The sequence below is a fragment of the Chelon labrosus genome, assembly GCF_963514085.1.
Source record: "Chelon labrosus genome assembly, chromosome: 14".
Classification (NCBI taxonomy): domain Eukaryota; kingdom Metazoa; phylum Chordata; class Actinopteri; order Mugiliformes; family Mugilidae; genus Chelon; species Chelon labrosus.
Window position 1 is genome coordinate 12,718,540 of NC_140347.1, and position 16,819 is coordinate 12,735,358.

The following is a 16,819-nucleotide window of genomic DNA, read 5'->3' on the forward strand; positions in this document are numbered from 1 at the left end:
CCCAGACTCCTGAACCTCTAGTCACACCAACTGGTCTGGAGTTTGTGAAGTGTGTGCGTGTGTGTGCAAAGAGGACAATTCAGAGTTAAAATACAGGGCCTTTCAAGTGTTAGTAAGAGTGAGTCGTTTTAGTAAGCCGGAGATATTCTGGAAATGTGGAGCACGAGAGGAGGGAAGCTAGAATCTAACTCAGGAGGAGGTGAGGGGATTTTGGAGGTTGAAGGGAGGTTATAGACCGCCAGTTGTGGGGTTGGGGGTCGAGGAGTTGGGGGAGGAAATCAACGTGAGGAAACGGGGCAGGGATTCCTACCCGAGCCAGAGCTTCTTCCACGGTGATCATCTTCTCTTTCACCATCATCATGAGCTGGATCCGCTCTTCGTCGCTCATGGTGATCTCGCTGGCCACGTAGCCAATGTCCTCTCCTGATTTGGGGTTAAAAGGCCAAAAGAGCGTAAGGGCAAAACACGAAGCGACGAACGTTTGGGGAAATCGGATCTGAGAGACGGACGAACCTTTGGATGTCTGCCGCGCAACGGGCTTGTGCTGAGACTTGCGGAAGTTCTGCCAGAAGGATTTGTTCTTCTTCTTGCTGTCCCATTTGCCTGCGGGGAAAGAAACAATGAGTTCAATCACACAGAGAAAAGCATGTACCAGATAGACAAGCCAGCCATTATACTTTATAGCTTCTTACCACAAGAACGAAAGTGAGGTTTAAACAATCTGAGAAAGACAGGGGTTCTTGGATGTGGCTGGATCCTGCTCAACTTGATCCTTCTTTCATACCAATAACATTTTTACTAGACCCTCTGAACCCATTAACCAGTCTTTTTTTTTTTTTTTTTTTTTTTTTTTTAAACCAGTTCAGTTTTTGAGATAAAGGTTTTCTGTTAAATTGCTTGATTCCTTAAGCGCTTAGAATATGTGTTAAATGTGGAAAATGACGACTGAAGCGACTGGCCAGTGTAAAACTTAGAAGAAATGCATTCAGGCGGCAGAAGACGAACTTGAAAATGCATCTGAATTTACCTCCAGATCCATCTTCAGAGCTGGACTTGTGCAGGGACATTCTGGAGGAACAAAAGAAAAGATAAAAAAGGAAGATTTAGTATTACAGAAATACAAAACCCGTGCAAAACCCTAAACAAATCGGTTCAAGCACAAATTTAAATGTACAGTTTGAAGGAGCGGGGCTGCAGTTCTGTGCTTTGACCACTTGGGGTCAGTGATGGTACTTCTGTAATGGGGAGAGAGAGAGAGAGAGAGAGAGAGAGAGAGAACCAGGCTCCTGAGGCTTGAGAGGGAGAAGGAGGAGAGGAGAGGAAATGTGAGGAGAGGGGAGGAGAAGAGCCCTGCTGCAAAGACAAGTGGGTAAGATGAAGATGGTGGTAATACAAAGTGTTTAAGAAGCGGTAAATAAAGGAGAAAGGTCAACGGGATAAAACGAAGAGCGGACAAGCGCGGTGGCGAAGAGGGAGAGTATGAAACTCAAGGAAGAGAGGAACAGAAGGAAGACAGAAGGGAGAGGAGGAGGAGGAGGAGGAGGAGAAACCGCAGGGCAGACTCAGCCTGTTTGTGTTTCCACTTCCCTCCACAGGATAGACAGTCACGAGGAAGAGAGAGAGAGACTGAGGGCATAAGAGATGGAAAATAAAAGAAAACCACCCCTGACATGTGTATAAACCTTTCTAAATAATCAGAACCAACGCGGAGAAAACAATTTAAAAGCCCCCCCCCCCCCGTAAAACACGAACTCCATCATTCGGCTTTCAATCAAAAAGTCACGTATGAGCAGCTTCGCCCTATTTTCTAGCACGTTCAGCAGCGCGTTAGAGCTTGGCCGACTCTCTGTGCCTTGTTCTGGTGGAGACCACATCAAGAAATCTATTTCTGTCATATAATAGGATGAGGTTGAAAGGTGTGTGTGTTCAAAGGGGCTGCTGAAACTTCACAAGAAGAGCAGAGAAGAATGGGCTGGGCCGTCTGAGGAAGATGAGAAAGACTGAAAGAACCTTAAGGACAGATTATGAAAACACCTTCCAGGTATGTTTATGTGTGTATAAGCACCAGAGCGACAATGAGTATTGGTGTCTGCAAACTCTTTCCATTTAAGGGGGAATCAATCTCAATTCCGCTCTTTGCACAGATCTAATCATTTAATCTCTGCTAAAAGCTTAACTGTCTGACCGTTTCACCGTCTCTCACATGCTCGTTTTCACACACCCTTTACGAATTCATCCAGTTGCACATGTGCATACAGCTGCACAAAAGAGCAGTGAGCCACGCACAAAGACAGGTGGCTGCAGACTGAGCCGACGTGAAAGCATGCGACAGGATCAAAACAAGACGAGCAGGTCACTTTCCTCTCCGGTGGCTACACGTCTGCGTGTGAACATGTGTGCACGCGGGCGCATGCGTTTGTTCGAAACACGGCCGCCCTCTCTCGCCGCGACGGGGAAATCTTCACACGGCTTAAAGCCCCGGCTGCCATGGCAACGTAATGAGATGCTAATTGAATGGAGGCCTGTATGGTTTGCCCCCTCTGCTCGTCCCCCCCCCTCCCAAACAGGCTAGGGCCAAAGCTAACGCTAATAGAGCTCACTCAATAGAAGCTTTTCTGTGGCGCTGATTCCCCCCACCTTCCCCCTTGCTCTATAAATTAACGGAGGCATGCACTCACACACATCCGCATGCTCACACACTTTTAAGGAGCTGAATGTCTTCCTAAGAGTGTGTCAGTCCAGGCATTGTGTGGCGGGGTAACTTAATTGGTTTAACCTTAAATCTCTGGCATGCCTTTCTATTTCAATTCCGCTCTTTGCATCGAGTAGGAGACACTGAACTGCTTTTTATCTCACGAGTTTAAGAAGCTAACTCGGGCATTATATAAAGTACAGTATCGTACCTCAGGATAGGTGAAAGTTTACGTTATCATGACATTCACTGATCAGGCATATCATTATGACCACCTTCCTAATATTGTGTAGGTCTCCCTTGTGCCTCCAAAACAGTTTTGACTCATCAGAGAATGGACATGGGCCTTCTGAGGGTGTCCTGTGGTGTCTGGCAACAGGATGTTGTAAGTGGGGGCCTTTGAGGGGAGGGTCCTCTGTGGATCATCCCACAGATACTTAATCAGTTTGGGATCTAGTGAATTTGGAGGCCAGGTCGTCACCATGTGCTGTTGTTCATGTAACCCTAACCCTAACCCAATCCTGTAGGACCTGCATGAATCCCGCGTCCACACCTTCTGTCATCTGCTGCCCAGAAAAGATAGTAAACCCACCCCATAGTCACATTTTAACAAAAGGGCGTGCGCTTCCATGTTTGAACCATCGAGCCCCCTTTTTCCTGCACAGATACCGCCACGCACACGTGCATTTGTGCACAGCGACCGTGCTTTCGCGTGGTTACAAGGCTGGCCACCTGGAGCAAAGTGATCCCCGGTGTTCTTGTAGAAACAATGAAAGGTGACAGTGTGACGGCGGTGGTGTGAACAGGAAGAACAGGGGGATGGCCTCCTCGGGGGGGGGTCACCGGTCACAGAGGTCGCACAGGGGAGGAAAGCAGACGGCCGTGTAGCAGGAAAGCAGAAAATCGTACAGACACAACAGAAGAACTGTGTGAATTTCAACTTTTTTGTTTGTTTGTCCTGCCATCTTCATTGCTCAGCTCAAAACAGATGCAGACACAAGTACTAAAAATATGCTGACAAGGTGCTTTAGTTTTTCCATCGTGTCGTTCTGAACTGATTCTTCACACGGCACAGCTTACAAATCCATCTGATTGTTGCGTAAGCCGGGCTAAATGTACAACTTTCTTACCGTTAGTGCCGACAATTCGCGTCTGCGGCACATGTATGCTTTCATCGCGACCCTTTTACCTCTGCTGTTAACCTTACCGATAAGCTAGCCGTCTCCTCTGCGCAACAATGCCCACTAATCAATCACATTCCAAAACAGGAAGCCCCAAGCTTGAACTCTTCAGCTTTTCAAGAGCGCTCCGTCATCACCGCTGGCATAATGGGAGCCGTGCCCACGTCTTGCCAGCAAAGTGACAAGGAGACAGAGGGGGGGGGGTGGCACGGCCCATGGATGAAGTCTGGGTAATCTCCTCCCGGCTGCTATTGTCCTGCAGAAAGGTGATGATGGGGTATCCGTGTCCGTGTGCGTGAACGTGCGAGCGTTGCCTTTTGTGCGGCGGCGAGAAACGTGTCTGAGGGACGGACGAGGCTTGTCTATCAGCTCGCCTGCGCATGATAAATCACTCTACCTGAAATCCATTCACCGCAGTGGAAAGTGGACAATGGGCGGCATAATAGAAAAGAGGGAGAAGGGTGAGAGAGAGGAGAAGGGCTGGCAGTGGGAAGGATGGATTATACGGAGAAGGAAAAGCAGCTTCTGAGGGTGTGGGGGATTTCGTCCTTTAAAGCATTAAAACTTTAAAAAAAAAAAATTAAGTTGGCGACAAAAGTGAAAGCCCTTCATTTCTAAAATTCCACACCAGAAATAGAGCTTCCTTTGTGGGAGCATAAATAAGAGGAGAATGCAAAGCAGTTTCATTAGAGATTAAGTGAAGAGTCGGGGTGAGACAAAGTGTGAATTTTTATGAGAGCGGAGATCTGAGAGGGACCATATGAGGCACGAAAGACGGAGAGGAACCAGGCTGACGTGAAGAAGAAGAAGAAGAAGAAGAAGAAAGAGAATATAGTACAGCCGGGGGCTCTTTTAGGGCCTCTCTCTCTCTCTCTCTCTCTCTCTCTCTCTCTCGAACAGCAGAGAGACGTCATTCGAAAGTTTGGCATCTGGTTCCCATCATCCTCACCGTTTGTCTATGCAACATATACAGCCATGGGAAAAGCGATCATGTCTGTGGTATGCACTTCCTCTGCCGCACGTGCTCATCACGTGAACATGACAATTCAACAGTGGGTCAGGCAGGGGTGATGGTCGGGAGTAAATTAGTAAAAACTAAATTAGAAACGTGGTTGACGCTTTTTAGCTTTTTAGGCTTTGGTGCGGCAAAGGTGTCGGATCAGGTTCCTTAAGATTAGATTAAGAGTTTTTTATCACTATTGTTGGGCAACACTGCTTAAGGAGTGGTGTTTCTGCAGTGAACCACCTCTGTGCAGTAGGAAATAAGAACTGGAATATATTCTTGACCTTTGGACTCGCTTAGCGGAGACCAAACAAACGTGCCTGCAAAGGGGCCAAATGTGTGCGACTGCCACGGATTTAATTCTGTCTGACAGCGGGACATTTAGAAAAGCCAGGTTTTTTTTCTGCTTTAGATGCATAAAACACTGCAGAACCGCGACTTCGCGTCAGGCTACGGTGGAGAAACTATACGCACGCAGAACGGAACGGCGCGCAAATAAATGGACGCGCACACTTTTGCGGGAACATGCGAAAAAGGAACCCCACCCATGCCCAGCTCCATCCTGCTCTTTCGCTCCTTCGCTGTAATCTTTCGGCCCATCACCCTCCTCTGTCTCCCCCTCTGTCCCGGCAGGACACAAAGGCAGGAAGGAAGTGCGGACGGGCCAGGGAACAGAGAGTGGCTGCTGAACCGAGCAGGTCAGCCAGAGGAAGCGGTCGCTGGGTTTCCTTTAAGCTCCTCGGGGGATGCGGCCGAGGGAGCGACGACATCGTATGTGCGATGTGTATGAACGTAGAGGGCTGGGGTGACTTCTATACCAATATGGATTACGAGACGGGTAACCCCCCTAGCTGATTAGAAAAGAATTCCTATGGTACATGCGTTGCTTAGCGGCTGCTGTTTTTGGACGACACGTCGAAGGAATGGTTCTAGGTAGCCACCCAGCTTCAGGTGGAAGCTTCATAATCACAATACAGACCGTCTTGCAATTGAAAGTAAACTCTTGGACGGTCTCATTTCCCCATTTTTGTGCTTTCTTTTTTTGGCTTCGGTGCGTTTTCATGTGCTTTTATAAACGAAACGGCGCAGTCTGTGATCCGAGAGTTAGAGCTGACAGCTGTTCCCAGTATTTTCGTAACAATTAAGAGCAAAGGAAACAGATCAGGGGAGTCGTGACACGAGATTAATGCATGTTTTGATAAAGGCGTCTGCATTTGCTTAAAAGTATACCCCGTAAATCTAGGCCATAGACCAAACAGGTTTGATTCCAATCTGCGTCGCTCGCTGTGTTGTCATTCCCTTTCTCTGTCATTACTTACTGTCTTTCATAAAAACACAAATATAGCTTAGAATATATAGGTTTAGGCTCTGGGGAGAGGTGGATATGCAGCTTGCAACTGTAACATTTGCCAAGACTGTGTCAGGGTTACTTATGCTTCTGCATGCCATATGTAAATATAAATCACTCATGGATCTAAAAGGGATCCAAACCAGTGACTCTGCAGTCTTGATATTTTCTTGTGTGATTCTTAATTAAATCCAACTCTCATTGTTGTAAATTTGGCGCGTTCGTCTACGGCCGGCTGCAGCTGAATCCGTGTCAAACTGCTCGCTCTACCCCCACTTCTAGCCGTGGAAAGAAGGCTGCGTGTGATCCGTGTTATTGTGTTGCAGGCATGTATAGGGGCTGATGCGATCCAGACGCAGCCTGCACTGCATATTGTTTGGAATTGCAACAGACACACGGTTCAATCCGGGCACATTTCATGCTTCAGCGGCGGCTACGGCCACATGTTGCGTTGATAGAGCGGTGTAAACGTACTTTCTGTCCGTTTCAGGGGTGGACACCTCACTGCTCAAGCCTAAAGATTCCTGGAGGACAGAGAGACAGAGACAGGTGTCAGACTGGCCTTTAGCCAAAGTTCGTGCACAGCAGTAAAGATACTTATTCAGTTTAAATATGCGTGTGCGCATGACGCCTACCTGGATCTCATTACGGAGCTGCAGAGAGGTGCTGCTTGTGTCTTGTTTCTCCTGCAAAAGTTTGTGAGAGAGAGAAAGAAGGTCAAATGTCAGAACGCCACACGAACTTTAAGCATAAATTCGACAAGGCTGGAAAGGTAAAACAAGATCTGTTCTGACGGAAAAAAAAAAAAAAAGAAATAGCAGATGGAATGTTTCAGAGCTCCCTCTCGCGTGGGAAACACATTCTTCTGTCAGGTTCAGACACACCTGCACCTCAAGTAAGACACAAACACAGCCACGTGCGAGTGCCCCAAGAACGCACCCGAAAACAAGTCGAGACTGGCTGCGTGCACCCGAACGTGTCCGACTTGTTTTGAGTGAGTACAACTGGGCGCCCGGTGGAGCATGGTGATGTGTCGGCGTTTCTGGCAAAACAAGACCTGATAGAAGAAGAGCCAACGGAAAACTGGTTCCATTAAGTTCACAGCGTGTGCCACCCTCGACTCAAGACAAGCGCCTGCTGGTTTGTCTCGATTCGTCAGATTACAACATACCATACCGCCATGTACGAGACAAAGGTATGCAGATTTGTATGAAACAAAGGACTTGTTTGTGTTTTAGCTAAGATGCTACACCGCTAACCCAAGTGGCTTCTTTAGATATGCAATAACCTGCACGACTCAGAATCTACACATCCAGATTTGGGTCCGCTTTGGCTCGACACGTAACTCGGCGCAATGCTTAAACTCTATCTGTGCAGAATGTTGCAGAGCATCTCCAGCTCACAGTGTCAGGGCTGGTTCTTATACATGCAGTATGTCTGAAGCAGGTGTGCTCATCATGACATATCCAGACACAGATGTGCCAAAGATCAAATCCTTCTACAGACGTGGACAGCATCCGATTTTTTTCTTTGATTATTTAAAGCCAACAAACAGAGCAGCCTTTTGGGACTGGCTGACTGCACAGTGTTTTGGTGGTTTCTTTACTCTCAAGGAGGAGATAACACGACTTCCTGCACTTGCACTGGCCCACAGTCTTTTACAACGAGCCATTAAGCAGAAGAGAAACAAGCGGAGTGAGCAATTTTCCCCGGGGTAGTGACCAGACCGGGGACGCACAAGCCCGATAACTCAAGTTAACAGCATGTCAACATTGTTAGCTGCTAGAGGTCATATTCCTGCTCGTTGCACAGTGACAAATACGTGACTTCATTCTCCGTCCATCCCAAATCAGCCCCCAGGAGACCAAAGATAACCAAGTCCCCAATTACTTTACTCAGTTCTGCTAATATATATATAAAAAAAGCAGGAGACATTAAATCAAAATGAAAAGCACTTCTAGAAGAAATGATATTCTGTGATGATTTCTTTCTGAGGAAGTAACAGTGTCACTGCGCTGCTGAGATTCACCCGGTCGCAATGAGAAGCGAAAGCGCAACCCGGGACAAGTTCCTGCTTCTACTTTCTGTCTGACTTTTAATATTTTTACCAGTTTGTGAAGATTTACAGGAAGCATGCCACGCTGGAAATGTTGTTTTCATTTTTGTGCACTGTCTGTGAGACACATGCCAGTCTTATCGGGTCAAGGGTGACGTCAAAGGTTTCAAGGATTTCTCAATAACAGAAACTCAAATTGAGCCTTGGATGTCTACGGGACTAATACGGACCTTAAGATTCGCGTGTATAATAAAAAGCTGACTGATTGTGACTCCCAAAAGGTTTTAATCTTAAAAGCTAAAATGAAATCCCTCAGCTTGTAGAGTTTATGTCTTAATCTACGAGCTTGGCAGTACAGGCAGGCATTTTTAGGGGTTATATTACAGCAGGATAAATATGTTTATATACAAGACATGAGCCGATAAAAGCATCTTTAAGGTGACTGCTTCCTAAAACCTTTAAACGAAACTTTGGCTACTGCCTGTAAGAGAAGATCGATGAACCCTGGAGTTTCCCAAATCAAGAACAGGAATAGGATATGGGTCATTTTTGAGAAATGAACCTGATGCTCCGTCCCCACACCCATATATTAGATTGGAGGATAACATACACAGGAAGCTGAATGTTTAGAGATCCCGACAGTCATGCTTCCTAATCAGGGTGACCTTCAGTTTAACCTCTTTTCTTCTCTAACTGCGCTTTGGGCAAGTTACTACATCCCTTCCACGCTGTCACCCTGTGAGCATGAGTAAGTGAATTAGTCAGAAGTGACATAACCTCCTTTTAGAGCTCTTTGAGAGCCCGCCAGTCAAATGAGCACAGGGCCTAAAGTGCCGAGGTGCTTGAAAGCCTCCAAATTAGCCTCAAACCCTACACTTATCAGAGCAGTAATTAACCGAGGGCAGACTGTACAGATGTTAGGGAGACAGTCTGGCTGGCTATATCTTAAACATTAACTTCGGCGCTGCACCTCCTCCTCCTGGCCGCTTCTCTTGTTTGTCTGTTATTGTTATCAAGCAGAGAGGCGTCCGGAAGTTCTTCGCGGCGTTCTCCGAGATGTAAATCAAGCAACGTCGGAAGAGCGTTTAAACAATTTGTGCATCCTGGGGAATACGGCGAGTCCCATAAGTTAGAGAGCAGGTAGCCGTCTGCCGTCTGAGGTCGTAAAAACTTGCCAGGCTATAGGGAAAATCTGGGGGGAAGAACTGTTTGCCCTCTTCTTACAGAGGTAGAGCTTATACGCGTGAGCCAAAGAAACAACACGTGCGTCCCTTAAACAAGCACCGCTTTGCTAGTTCTGTTTAAACACCTGGATCGTGCAGAATATTGCGTGCTCAGAGAAAAACCCACATTAAGAACGAGAGGCTCGCATGCACGCGCGCAGTCACGAACGCTTTCACAAAGGCAGCAGCCGACTGGTTTTGCTATCAGATCCTCTTTGATGGCTTCTCTGGTGGACTGCAGCAACAGGAGAGAGATGCCAGTCTCAGCTGTGGGCTACACGCCGACGGGTTGTATAAAAAAATATATATGTATATAAAAAATACGCCATCGCCGTTCAACCAAGCGAACACATCAAACACGGATACGCACCAAAAAAAAAACACACGGCCAGACACAGACCCTGACACGACCGCAAACCCGCCGCCACAGAACATAAACCCAGACCGAGGAACACCTACACACATGAACACATCTCGCCTCCACTTCCATAGATAGAGCTCCTAAAAGGCACAAAGCAGCTCTCTGTTCCTCCTACTCATCCTCAGCTTCCTTTTATTCCCCGTCTCTGCGTGCCACGGCAGCAGGGGGGGTGGGAGAAAACTAAAAGACTAACTAAAAAACAAATAAAATGCGCATCTCGTTCGCTCTTCGCCGTAGACGCGTAAGATTAATTTGTCGCGGCGATAGACGTGAAGGCAGGAATTGTGCAGAAGCTTCCAAAGGTGGGCTTGTATTTCTCTCGGACATGTGCTTTTGCTTGTGGAGCATAAACAAATTATAAAGTAGTTGGCAGCATAACTGACACAGTTTCTGTTAGAGAATATCAAATTAGTCCAGTTTTGAGGAGGGGCGTCTCAATGTGAGTGTGAAGCTCAGATCTCACAACGCGCTCCCAGAGGGGGCAGGCTATCCTTTACATGAACTTCCCAGCGTCATCTTGAAACACTGCCCTACTTACTGGAACTGGCACATACTACATGTGTGCGAATGTGTTGCGCGCGTTTTCCCCCCTCGAAACGACCACAGGGGTTGTTTGTGCCCGAGCTCGACATGTGTGTATGTGCGTGGGGCAAATGCAAAGACCTGATTGCTTAAGCGTGACTGAATTGAGTTAAAATAAAAGAGGGAGAGAATTCGGCTAATGAGGATCACGATGTCTGCAGACGGGGGCACACTTGCATCCGAAAGCCCCCCGACGCAGACGCGCTCCCGAAAAAGCGAGGGCCACCGTCGCTTTCCGTCGCTAACCCGGGAACTGCAGCTAAGACCGGGTTCCGTTTAATGAAAGGGAAAGAGCTACAGATGAGCGTTAAACAGCAAGAGTTTATTCCAAACATGACTTTAAAGCCCACCAAAGTCAGTCTGCCCACAGCGGAGTTACTGCCAACCTCAGAGGCAAACGTAGGCGGATATGCAGCAAATGGAGAGAGAGAGAGAGAGAGAGACCAGGTGGCTTAGTGGAGGTATGCCAACTGGCAAGGCTGGGTGAATCTGGGTGGGCGAGTGTGAAGTCGCTAGGTAAGGCTGCGCATGTGGAGGAGACAGGCACTAACTGGAAAGTCCGGTGCAAACCCAGAAAAGGCAGCAGCGGCGTCGCAAGCCCGCAGAACCGGCTCATTTGGAAGTTTTAGGCGCGCATGCACACTTTCCATTGCGCACGCAAGCATTTATTTAAGCTTCAAACACAGAAGAAGAAACTCAACGATCACAGTGGGCAGTATTAGAAGCCTAAATGTATTTATAAGAAACAGAAAACCAACTCGGTAATGCCCCTATCCTGTTACTTTCAAGGGCATTTGAGAAAAGTGCGTGTGCATACGTGCTTTTGCAGCGCGGAGCATTCCTAAGCCTCGAGGATCCTCATTGTTTTGGTATTTCAAGGCAAATACCAGAGTTATTGCAAATTCCAATGACAGAGTCGCAAGCCCAACACTGACAAATAAATCACGATATGAAATTGCAAATACACCACTCGCTTTCCACAAGGGTTATGCCAATAAGGGGGCACCGCCAACGACTTCTGAAAGTAATCCTACAGCAACAAAGGCAGCTGTTTGAGCGTGTTGACTTTCTAGCCCAAGGGCTGAAGGTAAAAAAAAAAAAAAGGACAAATAAGCAACAGAGTCCTGTTTCTCTTTCTTCTCCCGCAGTGTAGCTTTAACCCTGCTAGAAGTGACCCACTTCGACGCGCCGGCATTCACGTGTGAGCCGCCCCGCTCCTCACCTCACGGCAAAACAGAACACAAGCCCGCACTTGTGCCTTGACCCCCCCCCCCCACCCCCCCGACTGTCAAGCTACTCAGCTAGAAAACAATTACAAAGCATTCCCGAGGCCGGCAGATCAATCCGACACCGTCTGAGGCGGTCTCGTGTTTAAAAGCGTTTCAATTACGAAGTCAACAGTGAGACCAAAGGCATCAAAGGACGGATCATCTCGGGAGGCTTTCGCGTTCATCCGCAACTTTAAAATTACCCTCTAAAATATTACCACAGACACTGCTGCAATGTCTCATTACGGTTTACAGCGTGTACGGATGTGTTAAATGGCTGCCCCACGACCGCAAATTCCAAATGGGAGCCATCTTGATTTATATTTGATGCACTTCATCTGTTCTATCGCTCGGGTTAGGAGGCTAATATTTAGCTTGAGGTTTATCTCCCTTGGCTGGTGCACGATTATTCGCCCCTCCAACCAGTCGCTGCACGTCTACAGGATCCCTCCTCGAGCGCTTACGCCCGTGTTTTGGCACGTTTTCACCTTCAGCAGAAGCTGCAGTCCGGGGTGACACCGAGCAGCACGACTCCGTGGCTGTTTACAGGCTCAGGCGAAAGAAGAAAGATGAAAAAAAACGACATTAAATACAGATCTGAAGGGCTCACTTGACAGCATTTCCTTTTACTCGCTGAACTTGGTAAAGGTGGAGTACTTTCAAGCACCATCTATGTTGTATTAAAGGCAAAACTAAACTTGAGGGCGATAAAATCTAAGTGGCTAACGGAAACCCTGTCTACATCTCTTCGGGTATGGAAACTATGTAAACACTGACTCATCTGTGTATGAGGAGCATGCGGTTTTGTTTTAAATGGGCTGAATTATGTCTTTGTGATTTGTTAAATGGGTGGAATGGACAACAAAGATGACAGATGAGAGGAAATACGTGCCTGCTTACAGAATGTTTCTCTCTTTAGAGGTTTGTAGATGATGAGAACAAGACAAATCCCCGTAAAAGATGCGCAAAAAAGGTACAAAAGTAATCGTAACCTTTGACATGGCTTCCACAGACCTTTCCCTTGGAACAACACATTTTTATCTGTGCTGCCGAACACGCTGATGCATCTCAGCGTTTCCTGTCACTTGCAACAACAAGCCTCGCGCATCACCAAATAAGCACATTAGCGAGAGCCGTCCAAACTCTTGTCCACGGGGGCGCGCCGGGAAACACTGCACAGTAGCCCTAATCCGTATCCACATTCCCTAAAAGGGGGATGTTTATTTAACCCTTTGTGTCCCGGCAACCCGTAAAACTAACACGAAGATGCATCGAAACAACCGAGAGGAGGCCGGGGCAGGAAGCGAGGGCTTCGATAGTCATCTCAGAGAGAGCCTCCGCCGTCGGCTTCTAATGGAGAGGGCCCCACGGAGCTAATGCTGCGTTGACATTTCTCAAGCCAAAAAACCCAAACAGAAACCAAAGGGTGCCCATCAAAAATGATTGGTAAACCTGCTGGTGAGGCAACTTGAAAAGATTTTGGAGAACAGAAACTTAAATGTGAGGGCCGCTTCTTTGTTTTCGGTGTTGCCGTCTTGACCACAGGTACACTAAACACAGGGGGGGGTTTCTTGGTGGGAATTTTCCGAACACAAATAGCGGCGTGTTATCGGCAGCACGACGACTCTGCATCAGACAGTCACAGTGAATGATTACTGCCTTCTCTTGAGTTTGAGTGCGGAGACCAGGAAGGGTCAAAGCTAAGGCGACCTTTACCCTCAAAGTCAAAAGCGCGCCGACCAGAGCTGATCTGAGCTGACCGAGCGAGGGCTTTGTTCCGAAAGGTTACATAGATGTGGAAAGATTTGAGTCACCGGTCAAAAAATAGAAAAGAAGTGACCTATAAATCTGGTGTTGAGACGGAGAGAAAGACAATGGCCCGAGGAGAGGAAGTGGGTCTTAAGGAGACCTGCTGCACCCTTCCGGATCTTTCCCTAAATGCCAAGCCCCCCCTACAGAGTGCCACTCGGTAAATGTCTCTCCTATCGCATGGCTCTTGGACATTCTGACCTCTAACTAACCACCTGTTATTGTTCCTATGGGGGACGGCTGCATGACACTGGCTTGAAGCCACTGGGTTTTTGGATGTACCTCACATGATATAATAGTCATTCTATACTCTCTTTCTGACTGGGCGTCTATTCTGCTGTCTGCCCCGACTCTCACTTCATCTAAGTCTCTTGTGTTCTGCCTCTCTCTCCATGTCTAACTTTCCCAACACCTCTTAACAATACTGCCTCAGAGGAGATATTGTGTCTTAATCCACTGTCTAAAGCCTCCTCCAGACTTCAACTAATTTTAGAAAAGAACTGAACTGAAATGCAAGGCAAAGTTCAATCCATATAGCGTGGGTTGATACTGCACTTTTTGAGAGATCTCTTTAAGGTGTTGTCTGACCGGTTTTCCTTCCTATTTTTCCCTCTCTTCTCCTATATTCCGATGCCAAACTTTGCAGAGTGGCAGGACAGCTGCAGGCTCTCACATTCTCCACTCCTCCCTCCTCTTCATTCCCCTCATCATCCTCCTCCTCCCTTCTTCTTCCTCCTCTATTCACATCCTTATCCTGCACTGGGCTTCAGGCTCAGGTCCCAGTCAGCCCTTTTCCCTCTCATCTCCTACACGGGCTGCAAAATCTGCCCTGATTGCTTCCCTTTCCCGTGTTTTATGTCCCCAGGATGAGACTTTCCCAGACTACAAAATGTCCAGGGGTAATGCTTATTACCCGCGTGATAACAAAAGACGAATCAAAGCCTGTAGCCACACAGAGATGGCACTTAACCTGATCCGATGTCCGCAGCTAGGGCCTTTTACGCTTTCCAATCCCTCACTTTGAAAGCTGCGAGAAGAGAATTTCTGAAGTCATTATAAGGAAGCGCGCAATAAATCAGCTATCCATCCAAGCTCCACCTGCCACCCCAACCAAAACCACATGGCTGCCTTAAAGCAGAAGGGGCCTCCTATTAAACTGGGAACATGTAATGACAGACAAAAATAAATGACCTGAGAAAAAAAAAAGTCGAGCCAACATGATATATCAACGCAAACAAATGGAAAACTAAGCCCTTAGTTTGGTCGTTTCATATTTTATTTATGCTGAATACTTTACTTTTCGAGCAGATCTATGCTGTGGAGGAGAAGCTAGACAGTAGCCTTTTCTTGTATTTAATTATATGCCCAAACAGCGCTAGATTCACTATGAATAAGTCATTGGGAATCATGAAGTTAGCATGAGGCTCTGCACTTGCACGGGGGAAACACGTGGCCCCTCTCGGCTATGTGCAACACAAAGCTAGGACCAGCAGCATTCCATCAAACATTTGCTTGTAGCCTGGCAACCAAAGGGGTGCCCCACTACCCTACATCCCTGTGAAAAGATCCCCCATACTCCCACATGGACCTCCAGAAGAGCACAACATTCACATCCAGAACAGGCCTCGTTGCCTTTGTGGAACGTCTTGCACATTAGCTCACATTCATTGACTTTCTGCAAGGTTATTGGCTCCGATTGTGGAAAATAAACGACCCCCGGTGAAGCTCTGAGACTTTTTTTTATAAGTGAAGCTGTCCAAAATAAATTGGAGACGGATAAGATCAAGTCTAAAGCAAAGACTGTATATAAAGGATGGACGTAGCCACAGTGGCGTCACCCGCTGGGATTATGGACTACAGCTTTGAAGACCTTGCTTGGAATTAGCTCAAAGAAATCTTTTATTTCTTATTTTGTTTTGAGTCAGAAGTCACCGTGATTGGACGAGAGAAACGTGCTGGGAGTGAGGGGGATTGTGGGGTGGATCTGACTAACAGACATAGAGAGAGGGTGGCTTTTCAATCGCTCCCAAACCAGATGCGTTAATCAAGCCCAACATACCTCTCTCTACGAGGCCTAATATCTATTTAATTAAGGAATTATTTTCAAAAGAACCACAAACTCACTGATGAGAAAAAGTGATTTTAGCTCATGACATTCTAATGAGTCGGGCAAAACCACCACTTAGGGACCATCAGCGGCGTTTAAACGATTTCAACTTTGCTTCATGTCCATATATATATATATATATATATATATATATATATATATATTTGTGTGAGTGTAAAGAGTATGCATTTACCAAGTCAAGCTCCTGGGAGACTCTTCGTTTGCGTAGCTCCTCCATGCGGTCGCTGACGTCGCTAAAGCAGGTGTTGTAGTACTCCGAGTACTCCTGGGCAAGGTCATCTATGTTTCCCAGAGAACCATCCTGAAGAGGAAAAAGAAAGGGGATGTTTTAGCCGGGGAACTGCAACATCTCAGGAGAGGAATGCTGATAATTCCACTTCAGTAAAAAAACAAAAAAAAACAACTCTTGAATTGTTAACAGGCCTCTTTTCTTCATATACTATACATGCACTTGTATGCTCCCTTTACAACATCCCATCAGTGCAGGAGAGAGGAAAAACAATCTAATCAAACTGGTGACATCCCCCTCCATCTTCTGGGTTTACTCCCACCACAGCTTTTTGAAAAAAAACAGTGCCCCACACACTTATAATTAGTGGTGGATAAAAGCTACCCAGTAAACTGGCAGGCATGCATTTTGGTAAACCTGGCATGGCTTGAGGGTGCCACAGGGTCATAATCACTCACACATTTCCTACAGATACAATGAGCAGACTATTTGTTGCTTTAGCATGAGATGGGGAGAACATCTGCACAATGTGCAAAGTTAGAAAACATGTGCACGCTCCTATTCATCAATCTGCTGACATACTCCACACACACACACACACACAACAGGAACAAATCTAAAAATATCTCCCCCCAGTGTAAGAGATGCATATTGGGGCCATTTATTCATTCTTATCAGGTCCTATCCAGTGTCTCTGGCAGGCCACGGTTTGTTCCTGGGTTTTGTCTTCGGTTCACATCAAGGATGCCCTTTACCTCCTCAGACGTTCACCGAACTCCAAAGCAAACACATTTTTCCGGCTCGCTATAGTTTAGGTCCGCACGGTTCCTGCCTTTGTGAGGAAGACGTGTTTGGGATTGAGGGAGGAAGCTGCGATCC

The 16,819-nt window shown here is 46.9% G+C and overlaps 1 protein-coding gene across 4 annotated transcripts in view; it reads right to left on the reverse strand.

The window, feature by feature from the left end:
- Positions 1-16,819, reverse strand: part of sash1a (SAM and SH3 domain containing 1a) — a 165,737-nt gene that overhangs the window by 25,205 nt on the left and 123,713 nt on the right. For all 4 annotated transcript variants that reach the window (XM_084560516.1, XM_084560515.1, XM_084560517.1 and 1 more), the window contains exons 2-7: positions 15,884-16,012; positions 6,860-6,910; positions 6,699-6,748; positions 1,028-1,068; positions 514-603; positions 311-423 (exon numbers count right to left, since the gene is read on the reverse strand). In XM_084560516.1, the coding sequence (XP_084416642.1) occupies positions 311-423; positions 514-603; positions 1,028-1,068; positions 6,699-6,748; positions 6,860-6,910; positions 15,884-16,012 (474 nt within the window). The remainder of the gene's footprint in view (positions 1-310; positions 424-513; positions 604-1,027; positions 1,069-6,698; positions 6,749-6,859; positions 6,911-15,883; positions 16,013-16,819) is intronic.